The sequence below is a fragment of the Anolis carolinensis genome, unplaced genomic scaffold (assembly GCF_035594765.1).
Source record: "Anolis carolinensis isolate JA03-04 unplaced genomic scaffold, rAnoCar3.1.pri scaffold_7, whole genome shotgun sequence".
Classification (NCBI taxonomy): Eukaryota; Metazoa; Chordata; class Lepidosauria; order Squamata; family Dactyloidae; genus Anolis; species Anolis carolinensis.
In genome coordinates, this window is record NW_026943818.1 from 38,280,679 (window position 1) to 38,295,734 (window position 15,056).

The 15,056-nt window shown below is 33.3% G+C and overlaps 1 protein-coding gene across 1 annotated transcript; it reads right to left on the reverse strand.

Annotated features, from left to right (window-relative positions):
* On the reverse strand, positions 1-15,056 carry polr2e (RNA polymerase II, I and III subunit E). The gene is made up of 7 exons (XM_062960350.1): positions 14,899-15,056; positions 9,323-9,497; positions 9,124-9,239; positions 7,384-7,464; positions 4,714-4,772; positions 4,490-4,568; positions 1-335 (listed from the first exon to the last, which is right to left on the reverse strand). Exons 1-7 carry the CDS (start codon positions 14,953-14,955, stop codon positions 270-272), a joined length of 633 nt encoding a protein of 210 aa, XP_062816420.1. The 5' UTR covers positions 14,956-15,056; the 3' UTR covers positions 1-269.

The following is a 15,056-nucleotide window of genomic DNA, read 5'->3' on the forward strand; positions in this document are numbered from 1 at the left end:
TCCAAAACATCCCAAGACTTTATTACAGAAGAAGTTGCATTTGAGAGGAGTCTTTCCAGACTACCTAGCGTCCACCAATTTAGAATTAGTCCCATTCTCACTCCGAGACCAAAGGCAATCTCTAGGTCCTCCGGCACGACTGGGTAAAAAAAGGTTCCAAAAGCTGCTCAAAATAGTCACATGTTGGCCACAATTGGCCCATCCTGGCATCACAAAGTCAGGCAAAAGAAGAAAGGGAAGCCGGAGGCAAACGGGTCCAAAATACCTGACTATTGCACCAGCCTGTAAGTGATGTACCGGCCGGCTGTCTCGCTGGGACGGATGATCTTCACCACCTGGGAAAAAAAGAGGATAAGATACACAAATATATACACACATATACATACACATATGCGCACTCACACACAAGGTTGGGTACCCGACGTTGTTTAAGCCAGTGTTTTAATTGTCCAAAACGCATAAGGTTGTGGATTAACTAAAATGGGTTTGGATCCTTGCACAGTCATCATCATCATCATCTTATTATTATTATTGACACAAAGACAGACTATGACACTGCAAACAAGACTATTATTATTATTATTATTATTATTATTATTATTATTATTATTGACACAACGATGTTGTATGACACAGCAAACAAGATAGACATGCTGGATTTCGTTTCACAAAACCACAAGTCGAACACTTCCCAAGTGTCTAGGACTGTGTGATGTATTATTATTATTATTATTATTATTATTATTATTATTATTATTATTATTTTATGACACAGCAAACAAGATAGACATGCTGGATTTCGTATCACAAAACCACAAGTCGAACACTTCCCAAGTGTCTAGGACTGTGTGATGTATTTTCGGATGATGCTTGCAGATCCCAGCAGGGTGGCCTTTTGCAGTTGGCAGATCGTAATTTTGTCAATGTCTATTGTTTCCAAATGCCGGCTGAGATCTTTTGGCACAGCACCCAGTGTGCCCATCACCACCGGGACCACCCGCACTGGTTTCTGCCAGAGTCTTTGAAGTTCAATCTTGAGGTCCTGATAGTGGCTGAGTTTTTCCTGTTGTTTTTCATCTATGCGACTGTCATATTATTATTATTATTATTATTATTATTATTATTATTATTATTATATTATTATTATTAGGGTTTGAATCCTTACACAGTCATCATCACCTTATTAGTATTATTATTGACACAAAGACAGAGTTTGACACAGCAAACAAGACAATTATTATTGTTATTATTATTAGGGTTTGAATCCTTATGCAGTCAGCATCACCTTATTATTATTACTGACACAAAGACACAAGTTTGACACAGCAAACGAGACTATTATTATTATTATTATTATTATTATTATTATTATTATTAGGGTTTGAATCCTTATGCAGTCATCATCACCGTATTATTATTATTGACACAAAGACAGAGTATGACACTCTGGATATATGACAAGGATATATTTATTATTGTTGTTGTTGTTGTTGTTATTATTATTATTAGGGTTTGAATCCTCATCATATTATTATTAAGGTCTGAATCCTTATGCAGTCATCATCACCTTATTATTATTATTATTATTATTGACACAAAGAGAATGACACAGCAAACGAGACATTTATTATTATTAGGGTTTGAATCCTTATGCAGTCATCATCACATTATTTATTATTATTATTATTATTATTATTATTATTACTGACACAAAGAGTATGACACAGCAAAGGATACATTTATTATTATTGTTGTTATTATTATGGTTTGAATCCTCATCATCATCATCATATTATTATTATTAGGGTTTGAATCCTTATGCAGTCATCATCACCTTATTATTATTATTATTATTATTATTACTGACACAGAGTATGACACAGCAAAGGATACATTATTATTATTATTATTATTATTATTATTATTATTATTAGGGTTTGAATCCTTATGCAGTCATCATCACATCATCACATTATTATTATTATTACTGACACAAAGACAGAGTATGACACAGCAAAGGATACATTTATTATTGTTGTTGTTATTATTATTGTTATTATTATGGTTTGAATCCTCATCACCATCATCATATTATTATTAGGGTTTGAATCCTTATGCAGTCATCATCACCTTATTATTATTATTACTGACACAGAGTATGACACAGCAAAGGATACATTTATTATTATTGTTATTATTATTGTTATTATTATGTTTTGAATCCTCATCATCATCATCATATTATTATTATTAGGGTTTGAATCCTTATGCAGTCAGCATCACCTTATTATTATTACTGACACAAAGACACAAGTTTGACACAGCAAACGAGACTATTATTATTATTATTATTATTATTATTATTATTATTATTATTATTAGGGTTTGAATCCTTATGCAGTCATCATCACCGTATTATTATTATTGACACAAAGACAGAGTATGACACTCTGGATATATGACAAGGATATATTTATTATTGTTGTTGTTGTTGTTGTTATTATTATTAGGGTTTGAATCCTCATCATATTATTATTAAGGTCTGAATCCTTATGCAGTCATCATCACCTTATTATTATTATTATTATTATTGACACAAAGAGAATGACACAGCAAATGAGACATTTATTATTATAAGGGTTTGAATCCTTATGCAGTCATCATCACATTATTTATTATTATTATTATTATTACTGACACAAAGAGTATGACACAGCAAAGGACACATTTATTATTATTGTTATTGTTATTATTATTATGGTTTGAATCCTCATCATCATCATATTATTATTATTAGGGTTTGAATCCTTATGCAGTCATCATCATCTTGTTGTTATTATTACTGACACAAAGACAGAGTATGACACAGCAAAGGATACATTTATTATTATTGTTGTTGTTGTTATTATTATTATTATTAGGGTTTGAATCCTCATGCAGTCATCATCACCTTATTATTATTATTACTGACACAGAGTATGACACAGCAAAGGATACATTTATTATTGTTGTTATTATTATGGTTTGAATCCTCATCATCATCATATTATTATTATTAGGGTTTGAATCCTTATGCAGTCATCATCACCTTATTATTATTATTATTATTATTATTATTATTATTACTGACACAGAGTATGACACAGCAAAGGATACATTATTATTATTATTATTATTATTATTAGGGTTTGAATCCTCATGTAGTCATCATCACATTATTATTATTATTATTATTATTATTATTATTATTATTATGACTAGCTTGGGTACCCATTGTTGCCTGAGTTATTTGAAAAAATCAATGTCTTAATTGTACCAAATGCATAAGGTTGTGGGTGAAATCCTTATGCAGTCATCATCACATTATTATTATTATTATTATTATTATTATTATTATTATTATTATTATTATGACTAGCTTGGGTACCCATTGTTGCCCGGGTTATTTGAAAAAGTCAATGTCTTAATTGTACCAAATGCATAAGGTTGTGGGTGAAATCCTTATGCAGTCATCACCTTATTATTATTATTATTATTATTATGACTAGCTTGGGTAACCATTGTTGCCCGAGTTATTTGAAAAAGTCAATGTCTTAATTGTACCAAATGCATAAGGTTGTGGGTGAAATCCTTATGCAGTCATCATCACCTTATTATTATTATTATTATTATTATTATTATTATTATTATTATTATTACTAGCTTGGGTACCCATTGTTGCCCGAGTTATTTGAAAAAGTCAATGTCTTAATTGTACCAAATGCATAAGGTTGTGGGTGAAATCCTTATGCAGTCATCATCGCCTTATTATTATTATTATTATTATTATTATTATGACTAGCTTGGGTAACCATTGTTGCCCGAGTTATTTGAAAAAGTCAATGTCTTAATTGTACCAAATGCATAAGGTTGTGGGTGAAATCCTTATGCAGTCATCACCTTATTATTATTATTATTATTATGACTAGCTTGGGTAACCATTGTTGCCCGAGTTATTTGAAAAAGTCAATGTCTTAATTGTACCAAATGCATAAGGTTGTGGGTGAAATCCTTATGCAGTCATCACCTTATTATTATTATTATTATTATGACTAGCTTGGGTAACCATTGTTGCCCGAGTTATTTGAAAAAGTCAATGTCTTAATTGTACCAAATGCATAAGGTTGTGGGTGAAATCCTTACGCAGTCATCATCACATTATTATTATTATTATTATTATTATTATTATTATTATTATTATTATTATGACTAGCTTGGGTACCCATTGTTGCCCGACTTATTTGAAAAAGTGAATGTCTTGTACCAAATGCATAAGGTTATAGGTGAACTACAACTCACATCATGCCTGGTTAAGCCCAGAAACCCATCAGTCCTTAAGGTGTGTTATGTTGGGCACGTTTGCTCTGGATGCATCATCGGTGTAGTTCATTGTGTTCTCGGACTGTAGGGTGAACTACAACTCCCCCCAAACCCCATCTTCAGCCTTTACCTGTCCTCGCTTGATCCCGAAGTAGCGTGCCACCGGATCCCCGGCTTGTATCCGAGGAAGCTGGTTCTCTCTCAGCTTGCTGGTTGCGAGGGTTAAGGCAAAGACAGGCACAAAATTAAGGTAAAGATCTAACCAACAAGGTGGCTCCTTCTGGCATCAAACCAAAGGGTTTTCTAGCTTTGCAACCGGGTCAGAGTTAATTTTGGGGAGGTAAACAAGGATACTATCGGGCCAAGAGCTCCGTCACCTCTTCTTTGGTCATGACGACATGTTCGGGGACAAGCTGTAGAGGCAAGACGAAGAAAAGGTGAGCCCATCATCCCACTATGTCTCCTGTGTCAATATGACAATATAATAATATATAAAAAATTCACATTATGCTATATAACGCAATACAATATACCGTATATACTCGAGTATAAGCCTAGTTTTTCAGCCCTTTTTTTAAGACTGAAAAAAAGAACCCTCGGCTTATACTCGGGTGAGGGTCCTGGTTGGCTTACATTGGGGTCAGCTTATACTTGAGAATATATAATAATAATAATAATAATAATAATAATTATTATTATTATTATTATTATTATTATTATTATTATTATACCCCGCCCCATCTCCCCCAAGGGACTCGGGGCGGCTTACATGGGGCCTAGCCTGATAAGACAATCAATATCAATAGCACGACTACAAAACAATTATACCAGTAAAACATCAATAGCAATAAAACAATCATTAAAATCAGCAAAAAGCATACAAAAAAAATACAATATTAAAACAAGAGACTAATTCATAAAATCCAGAACAGAATGTGCCGGTAGAAATGGACAATAAAGTGCAAAATAGCATATATGGTACATTAATTATTTTTCTCTATTATTATTGGTATTATTGCATTTATTATTTTTCCCTATTATTGTTGCTACTATTACATTTATTTTACTCTATTTGTTTATTACAGTAGAGTCTCACTTATCCAACATAAACGGGCCGGCAGAACGTTGGATAAGTGAATATGTTGGATAATAAGAAGGGATTAAGGGAAAGCCGATTAAACATCAAATTAGGTTATGATTATGCAAATTAAGCACCAAACATCATGTTATACAACAAATTTGACAGAAAAAGTACTTCAATACGGAGTAATGCTATGTAGTAATTACTGTATTTACGAATTTAGCACCAAAATATCACGATGTATTGAAAACACTGACTACAAAAATGCGTTGGATAATCCAGAATGTTGGATAAGTGAGACTCTACTGTACAGTAATTACTACATAGCATTAATGTGTAATGAACTACTTTTTCTGTCAAATTTGTTGTATAACATGATGTTTTGGTGCTTAATTTGTAAAATCATAACCTATTTTTGATGTTTAATAGGTTTTTTCTTAATCTCTCTTTATTATCCAACATATTTGCTTATCCAACGTTCTGCTGGCCCGTTTATGTTGGATAAGTGAGACTCTACTGTAATAATAAAATTACATTAATTGAGGCATCAGTAGGTTAAATGTTTTTGAATATTTACATAAATCTCTAATTTAAGATAAGATTGTCCAACTCTGATCAAATCATGATTCTCATCTTCTTCAATGTCAATGTGTTTATGTATCCTTTTAATAATAATAGAGTAAAATAATACTTGTAATAATAAATAGAGTAAAATAATAAATGTAATAATAATATCAGAGTGAAATAATAAATCTATTATTAATAAAAATAGAGTAAAATAAATGTAATAGTAGCAACAATAATAGAGTAAAATAATAAATGTAATAATAATAATAAGATCAGAGGGACATAATAAATGTATTATTATTAATAAAAATAGAGTAAAATAAATGTAATAGTAGCAACAATAATAGAGAAAAAATATATGTAATAATACCAATAATAATAGAGAAAAATAATAAATGTACCATATATTCTCAAGTATAAGCTGACCCAAATATAAGCCAACCAGGACCCTCACCCGAGTATAAGCCGATCGGGTTTTTTTTCAGTCTTAAAAAAAGGGTTGAAAAACTAGGCTTATACTCGAGTATATACAGTATTGTCTATACATATAATATTGATAATAATATTACAACATAATACAATATAATAATAATACACTATTATAATTGTATATTTGTATTACATGTAATATTACTAACATTATTGCAATATAGTGGTATAATACAATACAGTAATACATAATGTTTATATTATGTTATCCTATTAATATAATATATTGTCTATACATATAATATTGATAATAATATTATAATACAATATAATAATAATACACTATTATAATTGTATATTATATATTACATGTAATATTGCTAACAATATTACAGTATAGTGGTATAGTACAATATAGTAATATATAATGCTAATATTGTGCTATGCTAATAATATAATTTATTGTATGTAAAAAAATTTTGTAAGCCGCTGTGAGTCCCCTTCGGGGTGAGACGGGCGGGATATAAATGTAATATATAAATAATAAATAAATATTTTTCTTCAATTGTAAGACAACATCAATTGTAAGACATACCCGAATGTCAGTATTACCACCAAAGATACATAAGTATTTTATATGCATAGAATATTGATAATAATGTTATAATGTAATACAATATATTAATAATACACTATTATAATTGTATATTTATATTACATGTAATATAACAATATTGCAATATAGTGGTATAGTACAATATATATATAATGCTTGTATTGTGCTATGCTAATAATATAATATATTGTATGTACATATCATTTGTAAGCTGCCCTGAGTCCCCTTCAGAGTGAGAAGGGTGGGATATAAATGTCGCAAATAAATAAATTAATTAATTAATATGTATTTTACAATTACATATTACAAATGGCTTTTTCCCCCTTCTCACCTCATGCTCAGTGATATTGATCAAAAGTTCCTGCTGAAGGAATTGTTCAAGGATGTACTTGGGCGCCATGTCTACCAGGGACTGGGGGGAGAGGAAGAACGAAAAATTGGGTTTATTAGTAATAATAATACAATAATAATAATAATAGAATTGACAGCCTCCCTTCATTCATCTCTGGGGGGAAAGAAAAAACGAAAAATGGGATTTATTAGTAGTAATAATAGAGTAATAATAATAATAATAATAATAATTGACAGCCTCCCTTCATTCATCTCTGGGGGGAAAGGAAGAACGAAAAATGGGATTTATTAGTAATAATATTACATTAATAATAATAATAATAATAATAATAATAATAATAATATAATTGATAGACTCCATTCATCTCTGGGGGGAAGGAAGAACGAAAAATGGGTTTATTAGTAATAATTATGATAATAATAATAGAGTAATAATAATAATTATAATAATAGAATTGACAGCCTCCCTTAAATCATCTCTGGGGGGGAAATAAGAACAAAAATGGGGTTTATTAGTAATAATATTACATTAATAATAATAATAATGACAATAATAATATAATTGGCACTCCCTTCATTCATCTCTGGGGGAAAGAAGAATGAAAAATTGAATTTATTTGTAATAATAATATAGTAATAATAATAATAAGAAGAAGAATTGACAGCCTCCCTTCATTCATCTCTGGGGGAAGGAAAAACGAAAAATGGTTTATTAGTAATAATATACCAATAATAAGACCTGGCTCTTTACTAGGGCTTTTAATCTATGTTAATTTTATCAATATTTGTATGTATGTATTTTATATCCTTTACAATTTTATCTTGTAAATCGCCTAGAGCAGGGGTCCCCAAACTTTTTAAACAGGGGGCCAGTTCACAATCCTTCAGACCGTTGGAGGGCCGGACTATAGTTAGCCACCGAGCAATAATAATTAATAATTAATAATAATAGCAATAATAATAAAAAGAGGGTTGGAAGAGACCCTTTGGGCCATTGAGTCCAATCCCCTTCTGCCTTTGTGCACCGAAAACACAAGCAAAGCACCCCTGACAGATGGCCACCCAGCCTCAATGTTAATAATAATAATAATAATAATAATAATAATAATAATAATAATAATAATAAGAGTTGGAAGAGACCTCTTGGGCCAGAGTCCAACCCCCTTCTACCTCTGTGCACCAAAAGCACAAGCAAAGCACCCCTGACAGATGGCCACCCAGCCTTAATGTTAATAATAATAATAATAATAATAATAATAATAATAATAATGGTTGTAAGAGAAGAAGAGACCCCTTGGGTCATTTAGCCCAACCCCCTTATGACCTTGTGCCATGGGGGCCAGATAAATGGCTTTGATGGGCCGCATCCGGCCCCCGGGCCTTAGTTTGGGGACCCCTGGCCTAGAGCATCGTGGATGGAGGGCGATTAATAAGTAATTAAATGATGATGATGATGATGATGATGATAATAATTGACAGCCTCCATTCATCTCTGGGGGGAAGGAAGAACGAAAAATAGGGTTTATTAGTAATAATTACGATAAAAATAATAGAGTAATAATAATAATAGAATTGACAGCCTCCATTCATCTCTGGGGGGAAGGAAGAACGAAAAATGGGGTTTATTAGTAATAATAATACAGTAATAATAATAATAATAATAATAATACTAATAATAATAGAATTGGCGCCCTCCCTTCATCCTACATAGATGCCAGACCTGTTTGGCGGACGGCGTCATGCCCTGCTGGACCACAATGAGCGCCCGGGTGATGTTCTCCTCTTGCATGCGCTGGCAGTACATCTTGATGGTCTTGATCCCGACCTTCGGCTCCTCTGGATGGTTAAGAAACACATTATCAGGCCTATCATTCATCTGTCCAACCCGAACCTTGATCCGATTTGAAAGAGACGCTCACCGGGGAAAAAGACGAACATCTGGTCGGTGGGGTCGTCGTTGTGGGCCACCAGCACGGTGAGGTCGGTGCGCCGGGGCCGCCCTTCGCTGGGCTTGTCGCCAAACTGGGCCTTGAACTCCTCCAGCGTCTGGTCCAGCTCATCCTGGGTCACCAGGTAGCCACGGTCATGGCAGAGCTAGCCATTGGAAGGGAGGAAAGAGTGTGTCTGTCTTCAGAAATGTTCAAAAAAATCTACTCTCCCATTTCACCAGAAAGGACGAAACCATGTACAATATAATAATACAATATATTACAATATATTATATAATACAACTAGCTGTGCCCGGCCACGCGTTGCTGTGGCGAAGTATGGTGGCATGGGAAATAAAGTATTGAGGAATTGGTGGTAGTTAAGGTAAAGGGTAAACGTTTTCCCCTGACGTTAAGTCCAGTCATGTCTGACTCTGGGGGTTGGTGCTCATCTCCATTTCTAAGCCGAAGAGCCGGCGTTGTCCGTAGACTCCTCCAAGGTCATGTGGGATGACTGCATGGAGCGGCGTTACCTTCCCACCAGAGCAGTACCTATTGATGCACTCACATTTGCATGTTTTTGAACCTCTGGGTTGGCAGAAGCTGGGGCTAACAGTGGGGGCTCGCTCCGCTCCCCCAATTCAAACCTGCGGCCTTTCGGTCCAGAAGTTCAGCAGCTCAGCGCTTTAACACACTGCGCCATCAGGGGATATTATTTCCTAAACATTGTGAATATACAATATTTCTGATTGGTTTTTTTGTCTGTTGGAGGCAAGTATGAATGCTGCAATTAGGAAAAATGATTAGGATGTAATGGCCTTGCAGCTTTAAAGCCTGGCTTTTTCCTCCCTGAGTGATTTTTTTGTTGGGAGGTGTTAGCTGGCCCTGATTGTTTCCTGTCTGGAATTCCCTTGTTTTCAGAGTGGTGTTGTTTGCGATATTTTATGTGCTTCTACTGTCTGTGGCCCTGAGAAAACAGAGGATTTTCCAGACTTTGATGATGGGAATACTTTGTTGGGAGGTGTTAGCTGGCCCTGATTGTTTCCTGTCTGGAATTCCCCTGTTTATTTACTGTCCTGGTTTTAGAGATTATATTGTTCTGCATTATTCTATCCCATAATTATTTCATATTAAAGTAGAATCTCACTTATCCAACATTTGCTTATACAATGTTCTGGATTATCCAACGCAGTCTGCCTTTTCATAATCAATGTTTTTGTATTCATTGTGATATTTTAGTGGTAAATTTGTAAATACAGTACAGTAGAGTCTCACTTATCCAACATAAACAGGCCAGCCGAACGTTGGATAAGCAAATATGTTGGATAATAAGGAGGGATTAAGGATAAGCCTATTAAACATCAAATTAAGTTATGATTTTACAAATTAAGCACCAAAACATCATGTTAGACAACAAATTTAGCAGAAAAAGTAGTTCAGTACACAGTAATTCTATGTAGAAATTACTGTATTTATGAATTTAGCACCAAAGTATCACAATATATTGAAAGCATTAACTACAAAAATGCGTTGGATAATCCAGAACGTTGGATAAGCGAGTGTTGGATAAGTGAGACTCTACTGTAATTACTACATAGCATTACTGCGCATGGAACTACTTTTTCTGTCAAATTTGTTGTATAATATGATGTTCTGGTGCTTAATTTGTATAACGATTATCTAATTTGATGTTTAATCGGCTTTTCCTGAATCCCTTCTTATTATCCAACATATTCACTTATCCTGCCGGCCTGTTTATGTTGGATAAGTGAGAGTCTACTGCATATTGACAATCTTATATTCTCTGCTTAGAACTGGATTATATGAGGCCCCTTCTTCACAGCTATATAAAATGCACACTGAAGTGGATGATATGGTAGTGTGGAGTCAAGATAATCCAGTGCAAAGCAGATAATATAAGATTATAAATGGGTTATATAGCTGTGTGGAAGGGCCTTGAGTCTACACTGCCATATAATCCAGTGCAAATTAGATAATCTGTGGAAGAAGCCTAAGTAAGGCCTAAATCTGCCTGTCCCCTAACTGCACCCTGGCTGTCCCTTGGTTGCTAGGAGATGAAGTAGGCAGAGATTAGCCCTCTAAACTGGCAGCAATTGGATAAAAAAAATTATTGCTCTCCCTCTAATTAGGACTTTATTTTTCTTTTCTTTTTGTTGTATCAACCTTGAGGCGTGGATGATGGGTTGTGTTGTCAAATTTCGAGGTTGGGGGGCCTGTACTTTTGTTGTTTTGTGAGTCGCCATGATGCCATCACTCTTTTATATATATAGATAGATATAAGTACAATATAATAATATATAATGCTTATATAGTGCTTAGATCAGGGGTCCCCAAACTAAGGCCCGGGGGCCGAATGCGGCCCTCCAAGGTCATTTACCTGGCCCCCGCCCTCAGTTTTATAATATAATATTTTTATATCATTTTAAAGAATATAATATATTGTATATACATATAATATTGATAATAATATAATGTTATACAATATAATACTAATAATACCATATAATAATATATATTACATATAATATTACAGTATAGTGGTATAGTTCAATATAGTAATATATAATGCTAATATTGTGCTATGCTAATAATATAATGTATTGTATGTACATACAGCTGCTCTGAGTCCTCTTTAGGGTGAGAAGGGCAGGATATAAATGTAATAAATAAATGTAGTAAATGAATAAATAAATAATTTTAGACTTAGTCTCGCCCAAAGTCTGAAATAACTTGAAGGCACACAACAACAATAATCCTAATTAACTTGACTATCTCATTGGCCAGAAGAAGGCTCTCACTTCCCATTGAAATCCTGATGGGTTTATGTTGGTTACAATTGTTTTCATTTTTAAATATTGTATTGTACTTTCATTGTTGTTGTTGTTTTGCACTACAAATAAGACATGTGCAGTGTGCATAGGAATTTGTTCGTTTTTTTTCTCCAAATGATAATTCGGCCCCTCCACAGTCTGAAGGATTGTGGACCGGCCCTCTGCTTTAAAAGTTTGAGGACCCCTGGCTTAGATTGTGCTATACTAATAATATAATATATTGTATGTATATATAACTTGTAAGCCGCCCTGAGTCCCCTTCGGGGTGAGAATGGCAGGATATTAATGTCGCTAATAAATAAATAAATATAAATACATAAACTATGAAAATGAACAAAATCTGGCTACCGGTATTGAAGAAAACTAAAATCAGGACAATAAATAAATAGCATCGCTCAGAAAACAGGGAATTCCAGACAGGAAACAATCAGGGCCAGCTAACGCCTTCCAAGAAAGGATTCCCCCAGGCAGTAAACAGTCAGAACTTGAAGCTGCAAGGCTATTCAATGCCAATCAAGGTGGGCAACTGAAACACTCACACTCATAATATATTGTATATACAGTAGAGTCTCACTTATCCAACATAAACGGGCCGGGAGAATGTTGGATAAGCGAATATGTTGGATAATAAGGAGGGATCAAGGAAAAGCCTATTAAACATCAAATTAGGTTATGATTTTACAAATTAAGCACCAAAACATCATGTTACACAACAAATTTGGCGGAAAAAGTAGTTCAATACGCAGTAATGCTATGTGGTAATTACTGTATTTATGAATTTAGCACTAAAATATCACGATGTATTGAAAACATTGACTACAAAAATGCGTTGGATAATCCAGAACGTTGGATAAGCGGATGTTGGATAAGTGAGACTCTACTGTGCATATAATATTGATAATAATATTATAATGTAATACAATATAATAATAACTATACACTATTGTATATTTATTTTACATGTAATATTACTAATAATATTGAAGTATAGTGGTATAGAACAATATAGTAATATATAATGCTTATATTGTGCTATGCTAATAATATATTGTATATACATATAATATTGATAATATTATAATGTAAAATAATATAATAATAATTATATTAATATAATTGTAAATTTATATTACATGCAATATTACTAATAATATTGCAATATAGTGGTATAGTGCAATATAATAATATATAATGCTTATACTGTGCTATACTAATAATATAATATAATGTATATACATATCATATTGATATTAATATAATGTAATACAATACAATAATAATAATACACTATTATAATTGTATATTTATATTGCATGTAATATTACTAATAATATTGCAATATAGTCATATAGTACAATATAATAAAATATAATGCTTATATTGTGCTATACTAATAATATAATATATTTATATGCAGTAGAGTCTCACTTATCCAAGGTTAATGGGCCGGCAGAATGTTGGATAAGCAAATATGTTGGATAATGAGAGATTAAGGAAAAGCCTATTAAACATCAAATTAGGTTATGATTTTACAAATTAAGCAACAAAACATCATGGTATACAACAAATTTGACAGAAAAAGTAGTTCAATACGCAGTAATGCTATGTAGTAAATACTGTATTTATGAATTTAGCACCAAAATATCACGATGTATTGAAAACATTGACTACAAATATGCGTTGGATAATCCAGAACCTTGGATAAGTGAGTGTTGGATAAGTGAGACTCTACTCCACATATAATATTGATAATAACCATTACTAACAATATTACTAACAATATTGAAATATAGTCGTATAGTAGAATATAGTAATATATAATGCTAATATTTAGGTATGCTACTAATATATTGTATGCACATATAACTTGTAAGTTGCCCGGAGTCCCCTATAAATGTCGCTAATAAATATAAATAATAAATTAATAAATAATAAACACATATAACTTGTAAGCCGCCCTGAGTCCCCTATAAATGTTGCTAATAAATATAAATAATAAATAATAAATAAATAATAATAAATACATATAACTTGTAAGCTTGCCCTGAGTCCCCTATAAATGTCGCTAATAGATATAAATAATAAATTAATAAATAATAATACAGATAACTTGTAAGCCGCCCTGAGTCCCTTATAAGTGTCGCTAATAAATAAATAAATAAATAATGCATAATAAATACATCATAAATAAATAAATAATATAAATAATAAATTAATATAGATAATAAATAAATAAACTTGCCTCCACCAGACAAGAGTTCTTTCTCCCACCCTGGACATTCCCCATCTCCCAACAAAGGATGTTCCCCAGGCAGAAAGCAGGCAGGCTTTGAAGCTGCAAGGCTATTCAATGCTCATCAATAATAAATAAATAAACCTGCCTCCAACAGACAAGAGTTCTTTCTCCCACCTTGGACATTCCCCATCTCCCAACAAAGGGTTTCCCCAGGCAGGCTTTGAGGCTGCAAGGCTATTCAATGCTAATCAAATGAATACATTCACACCTACCTCAGACAAGGGTTCTTTCTCCCACCCTGGACCTCATTCCACAGATATATAAACCTTACTTGCATGGTTTCCAACAGTCCTCACAACCTCTGAGGAGGCCTGACACAGTTTCAGGCGAAACGTCAGGAGAGCGTGCTACCGGAATCCCAACATGCCAACTAAACCCAAGAAAGGCCTTGAAACCCCTCCCTGAAGACGGAGACAGACCTGCATGATGGTCTTGCGGATCTTCCACAGCCGGTAGGTCTCTTCCTCGTCGTCCATGGCGGCAACGAAAGCACGAAACAGCCGCCTCAGCGGACGACGTCCTCGCTAAGCGCCCGGGGAAGGAGCGCCTCACTGCGCATGCCCAGGTTGGGAGGCGC

Bases quoted from the DNA above. Each gene is read 5' to 3' on its own strand.
- polr2e (XM_062960350.1), bottom strand. From the start codon at position 14,955: ATGGACGACGAGGAAGAGACCTACCGGCTGTGGAAGATCCGCAAGACC. The intron at 9,498-14,898 runs GTCTGTCTCCGT...TCCAATGGCTAG, and splicing joins TCCGCAAGACCATCATGCAG to CTCTGCCATGACCGTGGCTA. The intron at 9,240-9,322 runs GTGAGCGTCTCT...TTAACCATCCAG, and splicing joins GATGTTCGTCTTTTTCCCCG to AGGAGCCGAAGGTCGGGATC.